The 20,238-nt window shown below is 45.4% G+C and overlaps 1 protein-coding gene across 2 annotated transcripts in view; it reads left to right on the plus strand.

The window, feature by feature from the left end:
* ATP5F1A (ATP synthase F1 subunit alpha) overlaps positions 1 to 20,238 on the plus strand; it is a 288,472-nt gene that overhangs the window by 230,799 nt on the left and 37,435 nt on the right. Inside the window, exons 9-11 of one of the 2 annotated variants that reach the window (XM_044081922.1) lie at positions 3,139 to 3,246; positions 3,357 to 3,501; positions 14,067 to 14,221. In XM_044081922.1, coding sequence (XP_043937857.1) covers positions 3,139 to 3,246; positions 3,357 to 3,501; positions 14,067 to 14,221 — 408 coding nt within the window. Of the gene's footprint in view, positions 1 to 3,138; positions 3,247 to 3,356; positions 3,502 to 14,066; positions 14,222 to 20,238 lie in introns of those variants that run through there. The other variant, XM_044081915.1, reaches the window with a different exon arrangement.

Below are 20,238 nucleotides of genomic sequence, written 5' to 3' on the forward strand. Positions count from 1 at the left end.
TTCACAAGGATCTTTCCTTTTCCTCCAGAATTCATGCCTCAGCCATTTCAGCTCATTACAATACAGAACCACACCTCATCTACTGCTGAAGCAATTCCTCAGAGGGACCAAAAACTTAAGACCACCTAGGAGAGCCTCTACTCCAGCCTGGCACATTAACTTTGTATTGGAAAAGCTCACTCTACCTTCCTTTGAGCCAGCTGCAAATGAGGAGTTGAATTTCATTTCTTGGAAAACAGCCTTCCTTCTAGCCATCACTTCAGCAAGAATGGTGTCTGGATGAAAGGCTCCACTGCTATGAGGGCCTGTAATTATCTTTCATGCTGACAGGGTGTCCCTCAGGACCAATCCCTCCATGCCCAAGGTGATATCCAGTGTGGCCCTTAATTCGTCCATTCATTTGCCAACCTTTTCTAATCCACAGAACAAAGGTTAACTAATACTGCACTCCTTGGACGTGCACAGACAACTTGATTTTACTTGGTCAGGACTAAGCCTCTCAAATTTCAACAGTTGCAGGTTACATTTACTGCAGGAGTAGAGGGGAAGGCCATTTCAAAGCAAACAATTTAAGTGGATAGTCCATTGCATTAATCTGCTTTAAGCACCATGGAAAACCTACCCCACAGGGGATAAGACCATATTCAACTAGGGCTGCATCTACCTCTATAGCCTTTCTCAGAGGTGTCCCTACCAGGGATATCCTAAAAGCTGCTACCTGGAGTTCTGTACATACCTTCATCAAGCATTACCACTTGACATTTCTTTCTAAATCCAGAGCTGGCTTTGCCACTGCTGTCTTGCATGGCCTTATAGCTGGTCCTAATGTCCAATTACCTTCTCCCAGTCTTAGCTTTGGGAATCTACCCAAATGTGGTGACTGCAACAGTGAAACACGAAGAACATTGTACAGTTGTGTAAACTTGCCATAAATGTAGATGATGGTGTATTCACTGTTTGCAGTCTTGGTTACCCTCCCTACCTGTATTCTTTTTTATTGTGCTTAAAGCTTTTTGGTGTATTTGCTTTTTTGGTTGGGGTGTAACCTTGTATATAATTGCTTCCCATTATGGGGGCACCTGACATCTGGGGCAAGAAAAACTGATGTAATGGCATCAGCTGCATGATTTATACTCCTGCTTTCCTGACGTCATGGAAGATGAGAGCAACTGACGCAGGACCCAAGATTTTGATAATCAGGCTGACTGGGGGCTATTGCAAGCAGATAACCCTGTGTGATGACTGCAACAGTGAATACTCAGCATCTAAATTTAAGTGTACACACCTTTATTCATACAAGAGCACGTCAGTGAGAAGATTGAGAAAGGCAATGTTAAGTGCATTCAGTAAGCAGAGGCACCTGTGAATGTAGGTGGTGTAATTTTTGTGCTTATACGGCCAATGGAAATATCTTTATACATCCATCTTCCTATAAACTCTTGAGTTCAAACATTACGCAGACTGTAAATCTAGAGATTTGATTTGCTTAGCTTGGTGTGCACCAAATGCCCTGTGTTCTGTGTAGGCAAAACCAATCTGATACTTAGTTTGGAAGCATTTATATGCTGTTGACAGACAAGATGATGGCAATGCTTTAGCATAGCGTATTAAGTAATGATTTATCTCCTAAATTTAAGTTCCTAGTTATAGAATTAGCACCAATATGCGGTTAGTTAACCAAGAATTATACAGAAAAGTGTGAAATGAGATGGGTTATTAGACTACAGGCAGACAGGGCATTTGACCTGAATGATAGGATTATGCTTACTCCTTTTGTTAGACTGCTTGGACACTGATTTTTAGCGCTTGTTCATGGCATCTATTTGATGTGTTTGTGAATATTTGTATTTCATTATATATGTGTTGTAAATATTGGTATGCATTTATTTTATTCCATGAACTACAGATTTGTAGTTCAGTATTGGGTACATGAGTAATGTATGGTATTTAGGTAACACTGTTTTTATAGGGATTTGCTGCCATCTTTTGACTTTTGTAGTACTACAGTCTTTTACAAGTTTGCAGTTCAACACAAGTATTTGTATGTTATAGGTAAATTGTGAACAGTTTTTCAGTTTGTTCGTAAAGTGCATTATACATGTGTATGTATATTTATACATTTCCATTTCATTTTCTGCTTTAATGAACTATCAACCTTTTAATTAATGTAACACTGATTTACCAGGTTACTTGCTTTTTAAAAAAAAAAAAAAAAATTGTATTTGGGAAGTTTTTTGTAATGGTCTGAACTGTCCAGGTGAGACACAAAAGCACTATTTTTATTTCATCTTGAATGCTTTATTTTACTCCCTAGTTGCAGTGTTTATGACCTTTGTTTTTAAACATTTGGATATTTTTGTTCAGAGGCACTTCATTCTCTGACTACAGTGCTGTTTTCTTATGTTTTATCAACTGTGTTCACTGAAGTAAGCAAAACTCCTTTCCACTTGCCTTTTGCTAACCTGTGATTGGGGTTGGATCTACCATGTTCCCTTGCTCTTAATTTTACCAGGATTTCTTTCTTTTTAGTACATAGTGAGGGAACTTTAGGGTTTTTTTGTTTTGGCTGCTATTTGTAAGAGTTGCTTGCCACATAGGTAGCTAGTGGTGTGGCTTTTGCCAGACCCCATGCTGGTAATGGGTGCGTGAAAATTAAAGGTAATGCAGAAGTCCCTCTTACAGCACAAGTGTACTGATCTTTAACTCTTGAGTTCCTGCCCAGCCAAGGGGGAAAATAGTGTAAGGCTTAGAAAGTTGGGCAGGATGTCAGGCCTTCTCCATCAGAAGGTGGCCGAGAAGTTCTGTAATAGTGAATATAACTGTAGGCATTGGTTTAAGCTCTCAATAACTGTACTACATTGTTTTCCTCAAGTGTTTTGGCACAATGCCCATGTAAGAGGGGCATAAGTGTTAGTAGTACAGGCCAGATTGCTCAGGACAGTATGGGTAAGATGGTAGAGTTGACCTTGACTAGCCCTTAAAATGGTAAGATTGACATTAAACTAAATCTCCCAAAGTCTTAAAGTGGGGGGAGGCTGCATCAAAGTCTTGGTTTGTAGTTCTAATTCAGTGAATCGGAGCAGATTAAAATTAGTAGCTTTTTAATAATTTTATAAGTGGAACTTTTTACTGTTTTAGATCTTCTTGGAAACTGAGTTGTTCTACAAGGGTATACGTCCTGCCATCAATGTTGGATTGTCAGTGTCTCGTGTCGGATCTGCTGCCCAGACAAGAGCCATGAAGCAAGTTAGTATTTTATTTCCTGTGTAGAGTCTAAATTGGACTTTAAGCTGCAGTCCTAAAGTCTGAGCTTTTGTCTGTCTTCCAAGTGCTGACTTGGTTTTGACTTTCTTTAGGTGGCTGGAACAATGAAACTGGAACTGGCCCAGTATAGAGAGGTAGCTGCATTTGCTCAGTTTGGTTCTGATTTGGATGCTGCTACACAACAGTTGTTGAATCGTGGTGTTCGGCTCACTGAACTCCTAAAACAAGGACAGTATGGTAAGCATGTCCTGTTTTTATGTTTCACTTTAATAATACCTAGTTAATGGATCTGAAATTGAATTCATTATTTAGTTGTCTCATGATTTGTACATTATTTTGAATTGTGTTGACCATAGTCTGGCTTTTGAGTAATAGTGGTGATTATGGATTCTATGTAGTCAAGTTAGTTACCTTGAAAGTAAAATGATGAAAGGCCATTTGAGAAACTCTTGGTAGTGTAGAATGTCACGCTGCTCTTGTTGTCTTCTGCTTGTATTTTCCATCACGGCATGATTCCTTGTGCGTGCAGGCATCGATCTCAAGTCAATGCATTTTGTCAATTACACATTGTTATAATGGTAAGATTTAAATTGTGTAGTCTGAATTTCTTTTTTTTCAAAACAGTATGTGTACATGGCTGTATGCATGTGTAAATAACCAGATCCCTTCAGATGTACCATTCATGTTTCTGAATCTGTCTGATCTGAAGTAGGAGATTCATTTGTCTGCAACCTGTGGGTTATGGATCCGATATCTGATCCGAACCAGCATGGTTTACCAGCTATGGATCCAAGCTCTCAGCTCCTCCCCTCACCCATAATGCCCTGCTCTACCCTCATGACCTCAGATCTCGTTTGCCGCGCTGGTGACCAGATTGTGTTTCTAAGCTCTTCAGCTAAGTGCAGTTTTATTAGTCTTTAAAGTACTAATTTTTGAAGTTTTGTGTGAAGTTGTGTGGAAGTGTAGGTTTCCCTATTATTTAATTATACTTTTAGTGTTTAAAATTGAATTTTACTTATCCCTCCCCTCGCTGGTAGCGTAGTGTGTGTTTGGGCCTGTTGAGTGGTTTTTGTTACTTGCTTTAACTCTAGTTTAACCTTTTTTGCTTTTGGGATGTCTGAACAACCCAAAGCTGTGTTCTCTAAGTGCTCAGAGTGTGGCCATAAGCTTTCCCCGGCTGATGGCCACACTCGGTGTGTTAGATGCCTTGGGGTTGAACACCTCACTTCTGGATGTTTCATTTGTGCAGGGTTCAACCCCAGGGCATTGAAGGAGCGGAGGTCCAAGCTTGTCTTGGCGGGTCTTTTGCCACCGGACTCGGCTCCGGCCTCCGCTCCTTCGGGGTAACTGCTACGGTTGTCTCCTCTCGGCTCCCCTCCTCCTCCTGGGACTCAACCTCCCTGTAGTGGTTCGGAGGAGAGGGAAGCTAGAAAGAAGGACCGGAGGGAGAAGCACCATAAGCGGCGGGCCGAGATCTCTGTTTCGGCCATGCCAGCCAAGCGGGCTTCTCCTCCGGTCTCCTTGTCTGCTGGCTCTCCCTCTCCTCGGCTCCGGTCTCCAGTGTGTTTTTTCACCGGGACCTGAGGAGGAGACCCGATCTCCGTCGAGGCTATTGAGGAGGCACTCGAGGCCTACCTCGGTAGCCTCGTAGAGATTAACTTATAGCCTGTCAGATGCTGATCTGGACCGGATGATGAGAAGGTTCATCCAGGCCCAGATGCAGATGGGAGTGCTCTTGCCTCCCCCCCCCCCCTCTGGGGGGGAGCTCGACCCCTTTTTTTCAAGCCAATTGCTCCTTCTCTGACCCGCTACCCGGGTTCGGAGCAGTTGGAGCCGAGCAGCTTCGGAGCCGGGGGTGGGTCGGCGCAGATAGTACTTGGTACTTAGGATCCGACCCTGCCCTCTAGTGCTTCGGATCCGACCTCTCGGAGCCTGGATCCGAGCTTCGGATCGGGGGGGATCAGTGCTCCTTCGGCGCAGTCTGTGTCTGAGTGCACTGTCCCTTCGGATCAGAGCGCTTCGGCGCCGGCTCCGATCCACTCCGGATCCTTTGGTCGAGGTCGGCTCCCCTTCCGCTTTTGATGTAGTGGAGAGGGCCCTGTTGAGGGTCTCTGGACCCCCGGCACTTGCTTCGGCTCCGTCCCGCGCTCCCTCTGCACTGGGTCAGGCTTCCACCATCCGGCCCTTGGGACAGCCCGCTCCTGTGCCCCAAGCTGTTCCCCTGGAACAGGTTACTGTTTGCGAGGAGTCCTCTGACAGCCCCCCGGAGGATGTTCCCCACAAACATACAAAAGGAGGCACATTGACTCCCCCGAGTCTCTCACAGAAGACACTGATTTGGAGGAAGGGGAAGGTTTCACGGTCACCCCGAGGATGTCTCATTTGGAGACATCATGGAAATGCTCCACATAAGGGGTGGTCTGCCCCCAAGTCTTCCTCGGACGAGTCCGTGTTCTTGGAGGCATTTGAAGCGGGCCCGTCTACCTCTTGGGTGTCCCCTCCTGCCGACCCCCTGGTGGACCTCATTACCACCAGGGCGTGGAAGGAACCGGACACCGTGGAGCCAATCCCTAAAAGGCCCGACCGTATTCTCAGTCCCCCGGCTGACCGTGCCCATTGGAGTAAGGGGCCTCCGGTAGATGCCATGTTGACGGCAGCGGCCACCAAGAGGGAACTTGCTCAGGAGAATCCTTCAGTCCATCCCCCGAGCAAGGAGTCTCGGATGATGGACCGATTGGGGAAGCGGATGTTTAGTTCAGCGACCTTCTCTGTAAGGGCGCTGAACTATCTGGCACACATGATTAGGATGCAGCGCGATCTTATTAAAGAATACGCTGCATCCCCCCCAGAGTCCATGTCGGAGGAGGACAAAGTGCTGCACTCCACCCGCATGGCCTCTCTCAGGTCCGTCACAAATACCTCTATGCGGCTACTCTCCCATGCTACGGAAGGTGCCGCTAGAGCCGCAGGGGCAGGCCTAGTTACTAGACGTCAGGCCTGGCTCCGTCATTGTGATTTCTCAGAGCCCTTCAAGGCGTCATTTGCGAACGCCCCCTTCGATGGTTCTGCCCTCTTTGGCAAAACTGTTAGCGACACTTTGACCCAGTGAGAAGGACGGGAAGACGCTGTCTGCCGTCGGAATCCGCTTCTCTGCACCCCAGAGGCCCTATTCTAGGAACCAAAAGGGTCAGAAGAAGATGTGGTTCCGGAAGTCGCAGCAATCCCAGCCTGCTCTGGACAACCAGTCTTTCCGTGGCAGAGGAGGACAGGGAGGACGCCGCCCTAGGGGCAGAGGGGCTCCCAGGAACTTTGGGTCCAGAGAACCCTTCTCTGAATGGCCCGCGCAGCAGCCCTGAGGGGTTGCCCGGCTGCTCCACTCTGGAGGCAGTCGGGGGACGTTGAGCACCTGGCGGCATGGGAGTCCATAACATCAGACCGCTGGGTTCTCCAGATCATATCCAGAGGATACCGTATCCCCTTTCTTCACTTGCCAAAATTGAAGTCCCTCCCCGACGTTCCACCCGGTCAGTGGGAGGCCGCTTTGGCAGAAATTGGCTATCTGCTAAAGAAAAGAGCCATCCAGCCCGTCCCCCCAGACCAGATCGGATCAGGGTTCTACTCCAGGTTCTTTAGTGCCAAAAAAGACGGGGGATCTAAGACCAATTTTAGACCTTTCACTCTTGAACCTGGCAGTTCCCAAGGAGAAGTTCCGAATGGTCACGCTGCAGTCTATTCTCCCCCTTCTGGGAGAAAATCACTGGATGTGCTCCATAGACCTCAAGGATGCGTACTACCACGTACTAATGGACAGGCGCTCCAGGAGGTTTCTCCGCTTCCGGCTGGGAGCCAGTCACTACCAGTTCCGGGTCCTTCCCTTTGGTCTCACCACAGCCTCCAGGGTGTTCACCAAAGTATTAGCAGTGGTAGCGGCCCACCTGAGGCTTCAGGGGGTACAGGTCTTTCCCTACCTGGACGACTGGCTCCTCACCGCCCCAACAAGGCATCTACTACTATTGGCGAGACTCCTTTCTCCATCTTGCTCCCGTCTGGGCATCACTATAAACAAAAAAATCCAACCTAGCACCCACGCAGTTCATAGATTTTATAGGTGCCAGGTTAGACACAAGAAGATTAAAAGCCTTCCTCACTGCAGACAGAGTTCAAAATCTGCAACTCCAGGTGCGGGCCATTCTCCACTCAAGCTCAGTTCCGGCGGAGTTGGTCCTGAGGGCTCTAGGGTCCATGGCGGCTGCTATAGCACTTCTTCCTCTCGCCAGGTTCAATATGCGCATCCTCCAATGGACACTCCTAGTCCAGTGGTCGTATCTTGCTCTTCCTATGCATCATCCCATTGTGATCAGCAAGGCTTGCAAGCGGTCCCTCCTGTGGTGGCTACACTCTCCAGATCTCCACGGAGGCCGCCCATTTTGTGCTTCTCCCCCTCTCGTCACAGTGACCACGGACGCCTCCCGCCTCGGGTGGGGGGGCATTTTGCAGGCCGGACCGTCCAAGGCACGTGGAACGATTCAGAGACCTTACTGCATATCAACGTTCTAGAGATGAGAGCAGTGCTCTTAGCGTTGCTAGCACTTCAGGCCTTTCTTCCCTTGGGAACGATTGCGATTCAATCTGACAACATGTCGGTTGTCTGGTATATCAACAAGCAAGGAGGAACCAGGTCTTACCCTCTTTGTCGAAGCCATGAGTGTGTGGGAATGGGCAATCTCCACCAACCGCTTTCTCATAGCAACGCATATTCCGGGTCGGTCCAACATCCTGGTGGACAAACTGTCGCACCATTCTCACCCCTTATGAGTGGTCTCTCAATACTCAGGTAGCGGAACGCATCTTCGCACGGTGGGGAACTCCTTGTTGCGATCTTTTTGCCTCTCCCTCAAACACCAAGTGCGACAGTTTTTTCGCTCTGATACCTCCTCCCGGAGGTTCCCCAAGAGACACTCTGGTGCATGCTTGGCCACCCGGTCTTCTTTATGCTTATCCCCCCTTGCCTCTGATGCTCCAAGTTCTTCAGAAAGCCTCTCGGTTGGGGTGCAGAATGATTCTCATTGCTCCGTTTTGGCCTCGACAGATCTGGTTCCCCTTCCTAAGGTCTCAGTCTGTGAATCCTCCTTGGATTCTAGATCCCATTCCGGATCTGATATCTCATCCATCCCACTTATCTCCTCCGAACCTGGACAACCTGAAGTTGACCGCTTGGCTGCTCCAGTTCCACTCCTGATCAGGAGTCCCGGTATTTCGTCCCCTGTTAAGGCCATCTTGGTGGCAGCTCATAAGCCATCCACTAGGAAAGTCTACCGCAGCAAGTGGAAACGGTTCTCGTTGTGGGCGGAGCGGCAAGGCCTAAACCCCTTCACAGTTCCTCTCCCTTTGGTGCTTGATTTCTTAACCACTCTTTTTTTTAATGATGGTGCCAGCAGTTCCACGGTCAAAGTACAACTTGCGGCAATTTCCCATTATCACATTGGTCATGACTCCAATCCACTGATGTCGGCCAAGTTGTGTAAGATTTTCCTTAAAGGTACTTTTCTTCTCAGGCCCCCTGTAAAGCAAGCGGTTCCTCCTTGGGACCTTTCCTTAGTTCTCCAGGCCTTGACCACCCCCCCCCTTCGAACTGGCGGCTACGGTAGATCTGAAATTCTTATCTTTCAAGACCGCCTTCTTAGTAGCCATTACTTCGGCCAAGAGAGTTTCAGAGCTTCAAGCATTATCAGCTAAACTTCCTTACTTGGTCTTTCATCCGGACCGTGTTTACCTCAGGACCAACCCGTCCTTTCTTCCTAAGGTAGCTTCTGAAGCAAACATTAATCAATCCATTAACCTCCCTGTCTTCTTTCCTAAATATGAAAACAAAGGTGAATACAAGCTTCACTCCTTAGATGTTCACAGGCAACTTAGATTTTATCTAAACAGGACGGCTGGTCATAGGCAATCCGACCAGTTGTTCATTTCCTTTGCTAAATTTAATTTGGGCAAACCAATTTCTAAAGTCTCATTATCTCGCTGGATTTCACAATGTATTTTATTGGCTTCTCAAGCTTCGGGAAGGCCCGCAGCGGAGGGTGTACATGCCCATTCAACCCGGTCAGTTTCTACCTCAGCAGCCTTTAAGGCTAGGATTCCTCTAGATGATATTTGTGCAGCAGCCACGTGGGCTTCATCTCATACTTTTATTTCCCACTACAAGTTGGATCTTGCATCTAGGGGTAGAGCATCCTTTGGCTCCATGGTGCTCGGAATATCCTTCCATGATGGCCGCCCAAGATTCAGGTAGCTGGGGACTCTGTCCCACAGGTTGCAGACAAATGAATCTCCTACTTCAGATTTAGAAGTTATGTACTCACCATAACGTTCCATCTGAGTAGGTGTATTCATTTGTCTGCAACCATCCCGCCCTCCTATCCCCCTGACCTTTCAGTTTCCTGCATATGTTGTGTTACCCTTTTCAGGGTGTTCTTGCTGTTGGCAAACTCTATCTGAGGTCATGAGGGTAGAGCAGGGCATTATGGGTGAGGGGAGGAGCTGAGAGCTTAGATCCATAGCTGGCAAACCATGCCGGTTCGGATCCGATATCGGATCCGTAACCCACAGGTTGCAGACAAATGAATACACCTACTCAGATGGAACGTTATGGTGAGTACATAACTTCTAATTTCCTAGGATATTTGCCCATTTTACAGCTTAAAGGGGTGTTCTGCTCCATGGTGCCCCCCCCCCCCCCAAATTACATCCGTTCCTTCCCGTGACTTCCTAAGAGTGAAATTCTCGAATGACCATAATGTTTGGTTTTTTTTGTTGTTGCAGTAATGATTGCACGGAATATCTTGCTGTTAGACCTTGGCTTGCCTGAATACCAGAGGACACCCCCCACCCCTCAGTTGTCTTGGTCCAGCTGATGTCCTGGAGTTAACATTAGGACACCAGGGTACAAGGGGTGTTGGGTGGGACTTTTCAAAACATCCATTTTGTGGTGTCAGTTTGTGTACCAGTGGACTTTAAAGCGAAGTACCCCATTTGTAACCTTTTCTTTTTCCTTTGCATTGCATTGTTGGATGTGCCTCTTGTCTGGACCCAGAGCACAACATGCTGAGCTGTCCTCACTGTGTTCATTTCAGTACTTTAACTGTCAAGCATAGCTCCTTTCTTGGACAAGGAAGAGACATCATGGACATTCATGCAGTATGGCATCTACCTATCGCACTCACTTTGATCTCCCATAGATGAAGGGAGGAGTATCTGAAACACAAGGGTAGCAGATAACATTGGATTGTTGGGTCTGAGGCTGCTTTTGCAGGCCTTTGCTTTAGACTCCCACACTAGGTCTTCAAAGTGGGAGGGCAGAATCCCCTGCTTGAAAGAGCAAAGTCATTTGTGGATAGAGCATAGGCCACTTCTGTCCACAGCTTGGTCCCAGTACATCCATTGCGACAACAGGCCTTAAGGCCAAGTTTAAAAAGATTGCTTCCAGCTTACCTTCCGGTTCCTAACATTTTCTGGCCTACCATCAGGATCTACTCTGGCTGAGGATATCGTTCAAATTGCAAGATCAAAGCAGCACAGTCCTGTTAGAACCTCTGCCGCAGGCTCTTCCTGAGAAGGGACGGTTGCCCCCCCCCCCCTTTCAGGTTCTAACTGCTATGACTCTAACAAGGATGAATTTGTATATGTTGACCAAATTTCTACTGATTTTAGAGTATGAAACTTGCCTCCACTTCACCACCTGAGGATTTCCCTTTAGAAGACTTTTTTCCTAGAGGGCTTTTAAGGATGATGTGGCTTGTGCTGTTCCAGTCCCTCAAAAACAAAGTAACTAATACATTCCAGTCCGACCACCCTGATGTTGACAGCTTGCATGATTTTAGTACTCTTAACATCAGTACGTCTGTTTTGATAGGGACAGCTTGGTGGTTTTGGATACCAGAAAAAGTACTAGAAAACCTTCCAAATGGAATTTTTTTTTGCTTGCCACTCAAAAGGGTAATTACCACTTACTGCTGAGCTACCCTTTGTGTTCACCTACGTAGCAAAATTAATTGGGCCTTTTTTCTCCATAGATTCATCCTTTAGCCACTTCTGCCTGTCTGCCTTCATGTGCAGCCTCCTTTTTTTTTTTCCTGACCACCTCTTGAAACAGTTAATGAAGGATGCCCTTCGCCTCAGGATTTCCTATGTGGGTCCTTCTCCCTTGAAATTTAGCTTGTCTTGAAAAAACTTACCCTGATACTTTTTTGAGCCTGCAGCTGCTGCAGGCTCCAAATTTCTGTCTTGGAAAACTTTCTGTTGGCCATTATGTCAGCTAGGAGGGTTCTCCAGATTGCAAGATCTAATGTTCACCAAGCCCTTCATCTTCCTACCTGATAAGGTCCCTGAGGATAAGCACTTCATCTATGCCTAATGGTGATCAATGAAGTATCTCTAAATTGGACTTGCCCATCTTCTTTCTTTTCCACATCCCCAAAGCAGGGGAGAATATTTATTCAGCTGCTCACAGATTGCTCTGATATCTTGACAAAAAGCAGGAAAGAGTGCTTTGTGGTTGTTTTTGAAGCCTATAAGCAAACATTGCATTTCCAAATTGTTTTCTAGATGAATTTCCTTTTGCTAAGACACCACCGTAAACCGATCCCAGACCAATTTGGGACTCTCAGGGCTGCTGATGCTACTACAACTTTCCTTGGAGGACTTCCACCAAGGTATAATGGAAGCTGTCATCTAGTGTAATGTCCACATCTTTACTACAAGTTTTCTCTCCTCTTCCCTTCTCTGTCACCCCCCCCCCAGATTACGGCCTGTTTTGCATAATCTCTCTTCAGCTACCCTCTTCTGTTTCGGATTCTTCCCATACTGTCATTTTACTGTAACAGTGAAATAAACACTGTACATGTGTATCCTGCTCCATAACTGTAGATGTTAGTGTCATCACTGTTGCACTATTCTTTCCCACTGTTTTCCCTCATGTCTTTACTACCAGAACAATACTACTAAAAAGATTCCACACTCAGCATAGAGCACATCCTTGAACTGTGCTGTCTGTTTCTTTGCACCTGTGACAGACCACTGAATTAGCAACACTGTAAGCCAAGTTTAAGACTGTAATGGTCTGAGGCATATTCCTTTTTCTGTAGAATCACCCCCTCTCTAATTGAGGTTTTCAGGCTCCTCTCTGCAGAAGCTCATTGGGACAGTTTTATTCCTTGAACTCCTGGCCTAGGGCTTAGTGTAGTGGCTTCTTTCTGTGGGAGCAAGAAGTCTGATTTAACATGGTGCTCGTTGACTACCCATTATACCCAGGTGTCCTGACTCCAGGTCCAGATTTTGCTGTACTAGGAAGAGAGAGGAAGACTTGTATTTGGGGGGGGGGGTGTTGGCCAAGAACTACCACAGCAAGGATATCCCATACAGTCATTACTGTGAATGTCTGCTACATTCTGTGGTAAGTAGACACAGCTGTTACATCAGTTTTGCGGTACTGACTCTGGATTCCGGTCTATTCAGATCTTCAGGTTGGTGTGAGTATCTAAAGTACCCGAATTGTTATTTGAATTGATGGTAGAGTCTCCATAGTTTTTGGATGGTCCATTTTTGGGGAATATTCGTGATCTTTTGTATATTGTAGGTGTTTGCTTCCAAGGTGGTCCAGTGCAGGAAACTACATGGAGGCTTATGTAACTTTATTTTGCCTGGTTTAGGAGTATGACCTCATTTTTTTTGTAGCGTCCTTCATTCAACCAAAAGATCGTAAAACACTGGAGAATTTCAATTAAGGACTCCCACATCATCCCAGTCTACCTTGGCATCGGTCATCTTTTTCCTGCAGCTACACTCTGAAAAGTTCTTGGAGAAGTCTCCAAAGGAAAAGAAATTTTTAGAAGTCTGAATATTATCATTCTAACTGCCCCCATAGGCTTAAACATGCTCTTTTCATTGAAACGTGAAGTCCCATATTCAGCATCAGTTTCTACTGAATCTTGTGATTCCCCCGGGAGGCTACCATACCTTCAGTACAGAACATGTCCTTGTTCTGTGCGGTCAGTGTTGGTTTGATTCTGTTGCTGGGACTTTTGTATTGTCTGCACTGCAGAAGGATGGCATTCCTGCACTGCAAGCAAAGATCAAAGGAGGCTGTAGCATGATCTCTGGCTTATGCCCACAGACAAGAGGACTTCATGATAGACTATGCTGAAATGTGAACCCAAGATATTGACTAACAAGCCCTTTAGCTTGCCACCACCCTCTTAAGAGCCTTCCTCAAAGGCTGTTGGTTCAGGGGATTCACGGGCTGTCTAAAGTCCGTACATCCAACCTCTGGAGAAAAGCCGGTGTCCAGGGTGATTTGCCTAGAGTCCCTCCTTCCCAGAGGGACTCTACTATAAACTCAGAGGCGAAAGAGTTTGTTTGAACTATGTCTCCAGCCTCTGTTTGACCATGCATACTCCATATCCTCTACTTATCCTGAGGTTTTATTTGGTGATGCTCTTCACAGGATGGTTATATTCAACTTAAAGCAAACTGTATTTAATATTTCTTGAAAGGCGTATTTTGTGTGCATATAGCTCATTTTACTGTCAACCTCACAACTTGCATTAGGTTACAAACCTGGCATCTTATGATTGTAATTTTCTAGTGTTAGTGCTATGACTTGATTTAGTAAATGCTGCTGCATGTAGCTGCACCATTCGCTTAGCTGTGCCTCATCTGTCCTCTTATTTGTTCACTGCCTCCTTGAATTTGAGTGGTGGTACTTCTTTCATCAGTTTAAACTGTTTTGACTTTTTTTCTTTCAGCTCCAATGGCTATTGAAGAACAGGTAGCTGTTATTTATGCTGGTGTCAGAGGTCACCTGGATAAAGTAGAGCCTAGCAAAATTACCAGCTTTGAGAAGGCTTTCCTTCCCCACATTCGCAGCCAATATCAGCCCTTGTTAGACACGATTAGGTAAGTTGAAATGTTGCTTTTATGTAGGATAAGAGTTGCTGTGATACAGGATGGATGAATTTGTCTACATGAGCTGTGATACAGGATAGATGAGCTTGTTAGGAGCAGTCACATTTCTACAGTAAAGATGCATTGTCTTTATGGTAACTCATTTTTGTGTCCAGTTCTGCAGGACTCTCATTTTAAAGAAATTTTCCATATATTAGATTGCAGCACTTCTATTTGTGGAAATATTAAGATGTGGAAATGTTAAGATCTGGAGCTGTTCTTTTTGTATACAAGTGTACATAGTTGTGCTGGGGAGGAGTGTAATATTTTTGTGTGTGGGTTATGTTTGGCCTTTTTGCTCCCATTATCTGTTGGCCAGCCCCCTCTTTGGTCAGTCAAGTCCTTGTTCTTTGAATTGTCCAGGAGGTGCCATCACTTAACCATCAGGGTGATGTCATTGTTCTGATGTGCCATTCACTCCCCACCCTGCCATATTTAGCCCTACTCCTCACATGTATTAAATGATTGGAGGAGTATGAGATGGGACAGCCTTTAGTCAGCCTGTCACTTCCACAATTGGTGCTCCCTCCAGGCAGCTATGTCCATGTTATGAATTTGACCTAGAAAAGTATGCCCCCAAGTGTAAGCAGCCACCCCCCTCAGAGGCGAGTGGGATGTGCCTCTTCACCTGGCTCCTCCTGTGCCAGCTACGTGCGACAGTTTGTGTTGCAATCAAGCCCCCTTTCCTATAAGCTGTGGAGTTGGGCTTATTCATATATGTATAGAAAAGTATGATCTTTGAGGCAGTGCTTTTTTAACTTTTTGATTCCTCAAATGTGCCTATACAAAACTATCAGCACACCTGGATGTACACCAGGTCTTGACTATGACCTAAGATCAGTTGCCAACTTTAGCAGCTGTGAAGGACCAAGTCAGTTGAAAATAAGCAGGCGGTATTATCTTCTCCATTCTGAGTGAAGGATATTAAGCAATTAAGAAGCAGTCTGGTCTGCTGTGTTTTCGCCCAAGCGAAATGCATGATGTGCTGCATTATGGAGTTTGGGTGGGGTGCATGTGCACACAGTAATACTTGTCCCAAGGGAAGGGGTAGCATGTTGTCATGTCAGATGCTCAGGGGTTAGCCATAAGGGGAAATGCCTTTGTGGTTGCTAGTGTAGAGGTGGGGTAAAAACCAGTCAGTAAAATTGCCGAAATGAGGCACTTTCTGGCACTTCTCTGCACCTCCCAGATGTTCTTCGTGTTTCACTGTTGCAGTTATCACATTTGGGTTATTCCTGCCAGGGTAGCCCTCAGCCAGCCCAAATACCAGTGACTTAGTATTTCTGTCTCTATTGCTTCAGGACTGACGTTGGGTCATCAGTAGTGTTGCTTGTTGTGGAGGCCAAAGCAGAAGCAGTTCGCACAAGTGCCGGTCAGCCGCTACCAGAGTTTAGTCTACTGAATTGAAGTTTAAGTCCTTTTAAAGTGAAGTACCTTTTTTCTTGCACTAACTGATGTCAGAAAAAGTTAACTGTCTCGTCTGGGGAAAGCAAATACCACACATTTCCATTCTTACTGCGTCACTTGTTAAGGCTCGGACCACAGTGTCCCCCTTTGTTGCTTCTGTGCCTTGATATACGCCAGAACTATCCATCGTCTGGCCCTTATTCTAGTCAGATTTTCACTTGCAGTCCTCTAATTCCGATATGGCTTCGGTAAGCCCATCCGACAGCAGATCTTCCGAAAAAACAAAGATGGACTGTACAGGTCCAAACCTGCTGATGCTTTCGTTAAGCTAGTCATCAGTTCTCCAGTCCTCTCTGCTTTGCAGCCCCTGATGCCCATTTCTGTGGATTCGTAGGCCACTACAGATTCCTTTTGATGTCTGTTATGCTGCAAAACTCTTCGACCAAGGATCCTGCGGCAGTCTGTATTTTTATTTTATTTATTTATTTTACATTTGTTGACCGGGCTAGTCTGGCTGGATAACCAGTCCATTTTCAGCAGAGGCCCGAGGAGAAAAGCTCCACTATCTACTAATACATTACATAAAACTAGATCACTAAGAAATACAGCTTATAAGGAATATAACATTGCAAGAGAGATATTCAACAGTAACAAAACAATTTTCCTGAAAAAAGAAATGTACTGTTCATTAATTCCAACAAATTTTGCAGAAAAATATATAATAGAGTAATAAATAGGATAAGTTAGTCAGGTGTACTGCAGGAACAGAGCCAGTGGTTTTGGAAGTACAGTTTAATTTTCTGTTTGAAAAGAGGCAAAGATGTAGTCAGAGTTATATCACTAGGTAGAAGATTCCAATTTCTACCTACTGTATTAGTGAAGAGACAGTCACCAGCAGAGTTGTTTGACTTAATTGATTTGGCCATCAGTTTGTGAGAAGAGCGCAGAGAGTTGAGATTGTTATAAGGGATTATCAGTTGAGAGAGAATAGGGGTGTTGTCAGGTTGGTGTAGTATACTATGGGCAATAGAGAGTTGAGGGATTTGCAGGTAGTTTTGGAATTCAAGCCAGCTTAAAAGTTTTAAGTTAAGACAATGATGGGTTCTGAACGGGTTACCAGTTGCGAAGCGAGCAATATTGTTGTAGCAGGTTGCTAATTTAGTTAGATTGCATTTCTTAAGGTTGGTATAAATAGGGGAGGCATATAGTAGAGTGGATAAGAGATGGGATTGAGCTATCTTGGTTCTAGTTGCTGGGGTTAGAAAAGGTTTAATTCGATAAAGGGATCCTATTCTGTTAACTAATTTGATGGTGTTAATGTGTTGATCGAAGGAGAGATTATTGTCGATGGTTATTCCTAGCAGTTTTGTTGTCGAATCGGGAGAGATGATAGTGTTAGTGTTTGAGGAGATGGAGAAGTTTAATGGGGGGGGGGTCCGAGTTGTGGGGGTAAAAAGGAGAAGTTTAGTTTTTTTGGCATTAAGTAGGAGGAATCGTTTAGAGAACCATGTTTCAACCGTATTAAATACATTTTGGGTGAGTGAGATCAGTTCCGTAGGGGATGGAGCAGAACAAATAAGGGTTGAATCGTCTGCATATTGAATGCAGGTTGCTTGTGGGATAGCAGAATGGAGATCATTGATGAAGAGGGAGAAGAGGACCAAGAATGGAGCCCTGAGGAACTCCGATGGAAATTGGCAAAAGAGTAGAGATTTGGTTTTGTCTGTTAAGATATGATGTAAACCATTTAATAGCTAGGTTATCAAATGAAAGAGATTGAAAAATGTTAGTTGAGAGAGTGGTTGACCATGTCAAATGCTTTTGAGAGATCAATGAAGAGAGCAGAAGAGAGAAGATTATTGTTGCGATTTTTGTAGATAGTATCTATAAAGGAAAGAAGGGCGGTGGTGGTGCTGTGATGAGGTCTAAAGCCATGCTGACAGTGTGCTATAATGTTGTGTAGAGAGAGATATTGTACTAGTTGCTGGTGAATACATTTCTCCATAATTTTGGCTATGGGTGAAAGGAGAGCAATTGGTCTAAAGTTGGAGTAGTCAATAGAATTACCACCTTTATGTAGTGGAATAATATGGGAGACTTTCCAGATGTTTGGGATGGAACCCTCTTGGATAGTTCTGTTTATGAGTATGGATATTGGGTATGCAATTTCTTTGGCTGCTTTTTGGAGGAAAAGCGAAGGGAGCTCATCAGCTGAAGGTGTACATGGTTTCAGTTTGTGAATGAGTCTGTAGATGTGAAGTAGATGTAGGTTTTAGAAATTGTGAGAAGAGTTAGCTGGGTTGTTTGGGGGGTGGTGGTAGTTGGTGTTCATTTGTCTAGCTAGGGATTGAATAGTTTCGGGAAAAAAAGAATTAAAAGTATTTGCAGTTTGGAGAGGGGTGTCTGGGTTAGCATTTAGTGGGGAGGGAGTTTTGGCTGTACCTGGTGAGAGGAGTCTATTTACTGATAACCAAAATTGTCTGGAATTGTAAAGATGAGTTTGCTGAAGTTCACAGTAGAATTTCTTTTTGTCGGAGATTATTGATTTCTTAGCCTGATTTCTAAGCTGGCGGTAGTGAAGAAAATCTGGGTTATTTCTGTGGCTTCTCCATTTGGTCCAAACTTTATTTCTAGTGAGGATGAGTTTCTTAGTGTCTTTAGAAAGCCATGGGGCTGTTTTTGACTTCATTCTAATGGAACGCTCTGGAGCATGTCTATTAAGAATGGATAAGAAAGTAGTATTAAAGAATAAAGCTGCATCCTCAAGAGGAAGTGTTTTTAGGGAATTCCAGATGTCCTTCAAGGATGCATCTGCAGTCATAACAAATGGGTTGTCCTGTCGTCAGGCAGCCCTTCGGTCGGCCGGATTCCAAAGTCTGGGTCCGGCTTCGGCTGATGTCGCACTTCACCCGCACTTCACCCGACGTCATCTCTGCTGGTCTTCGGGTATAAAGGCATCAGCCGACGCCATTTTCCTCAGTCTTTCTTGCCGCGCGGCACCCGAAGCAGAAGCTGTTCGCAAGTGCCGGTCGGTCAGATCCAGAGATTACTACTACCGAATACTACTTCGAAGACTTCTAAAAAGCTAAGTACCCCGTTGGGGACTCTTTCTTGCCTCAGCCGATGTCAGAAAAAGTCAATAACTGTTTAACTTGTGGGAAACAAATACCTCATAAAGATTTCCACTCTTACTGCCTGCCTTGCTTAGGCCCAGACCACGACGTAGCAGCTTGTTCGGCCTGTGCTTCCTTCAACCGACGAACACTTAGGCGTCGGTCGGAGTTTGCTGAACAGTTTTTCGGCTCAGATTTTGCGTACATTATGCTGTCGGATCCTCCGACTACCCAAATTGTTAAACGCAAAGAAAGACCGACACTCGCGGTCCGCGGTTTCGGCCGAAACCACGGTTAAGCAAGCCGCGAGTGTCTCTGTTTCGGCCGAAACCAAGAAAACCGGTCAATCTTCAGCCGAATCCACGACTACTATGAGGCTCCTGCTACCTTAGTTGAATCTGCCTCAGAAGTTCTGCCTACTACTGTGGTTCCTAGTGATTTATCAGACACCATTCCTTTGGATGTCTCTACCCCAGCACGTGGTGCTGCTAGGCCTCCTGCAGCCATGTCTATTAAGGCCTTTGCCAGGGCTAAAGCAGCCAAAACTGTTAAATCAGTGCCTGTTAAGCCCCCCTCGCACAGGCCCACTTCTAGTTCACAAATGCTTACTCTGGAAGAGGATTTAATATCCTTAATTAGGGGATCCCAATCTCACCCAGACAGGGCCTCTCAGCCCCCAGAAAAGAGACCTAGAGCAGAGCCCCCCGAGCCAGTGTCCTCTGATTCTTCGGATGACTCAGACATTACAGATCAGCCAGAGGCTCCTTTTTCTACTTATGAAGATTCCGATGCTGAAGAATCCATTCCATCTGCCTCTCCACCAGCGGAATTTTCCTTTGGGGAAACCTTACATGCCATGAGAGAACAATTCCAATGGCAGGGACAAGATTTCTCAGATTCAAGAAAAAGGCTTAGGACATTTCTGCACTTACCACAACATAGGCCCTTAGCTATACCTCCAGTACTGCCTGTTGTGGATGATGCATTTAATGATGTTTGCACTGCTCCTGATACTTTACCTCCAGCCCCTGCCAAACCAGATAGATTTTACAGGGTGCCAGACACTCATCACCACCTTTACAAGGCCCCACTTGCAGATCCTGAGACTATGTCCCAGGGGCCTAAGGCAGTAGCCTCGACCTCAGCAAAAAACCCTATTCCTTCTGAAAGGGAATCCAGGTCCTTAGAGAGATGGGGGAAAAGTTTACACCTCTGCTACTCTCTCAGCTAGAGCTTTAAACTGTCAGTTTCATATGATCCAATACCAAGAGTTTATGCTTGATCAGTTAACTAAGAAGCTGTCCACTGATGATTCCTTAGATAAGAAATATGTTTTAGAAATGGTGAATAACATTCAGCAGGTTAGTAACCCTTCTTTAAAATGTGGCTATGATGCACTGGAGGCTTCATTTAGATCAGCCATGACTGGCACAGTGATAAGAAGGCATGCATG

This window comes from Protopterus annectens, chromosome 1.part1, assembly GCF_019279795.1.
Source record: "Protopterus annectens isolate FY-2018-M chromosome 1.part1, PAN1.0, whole genome shotgun sequence".
Taxonomy (NCBI): Eukaryota; Metazoa; Chordata; order Ceratodontiformes; family Protopteridae; genus Protopterus; species Protopterus annectens.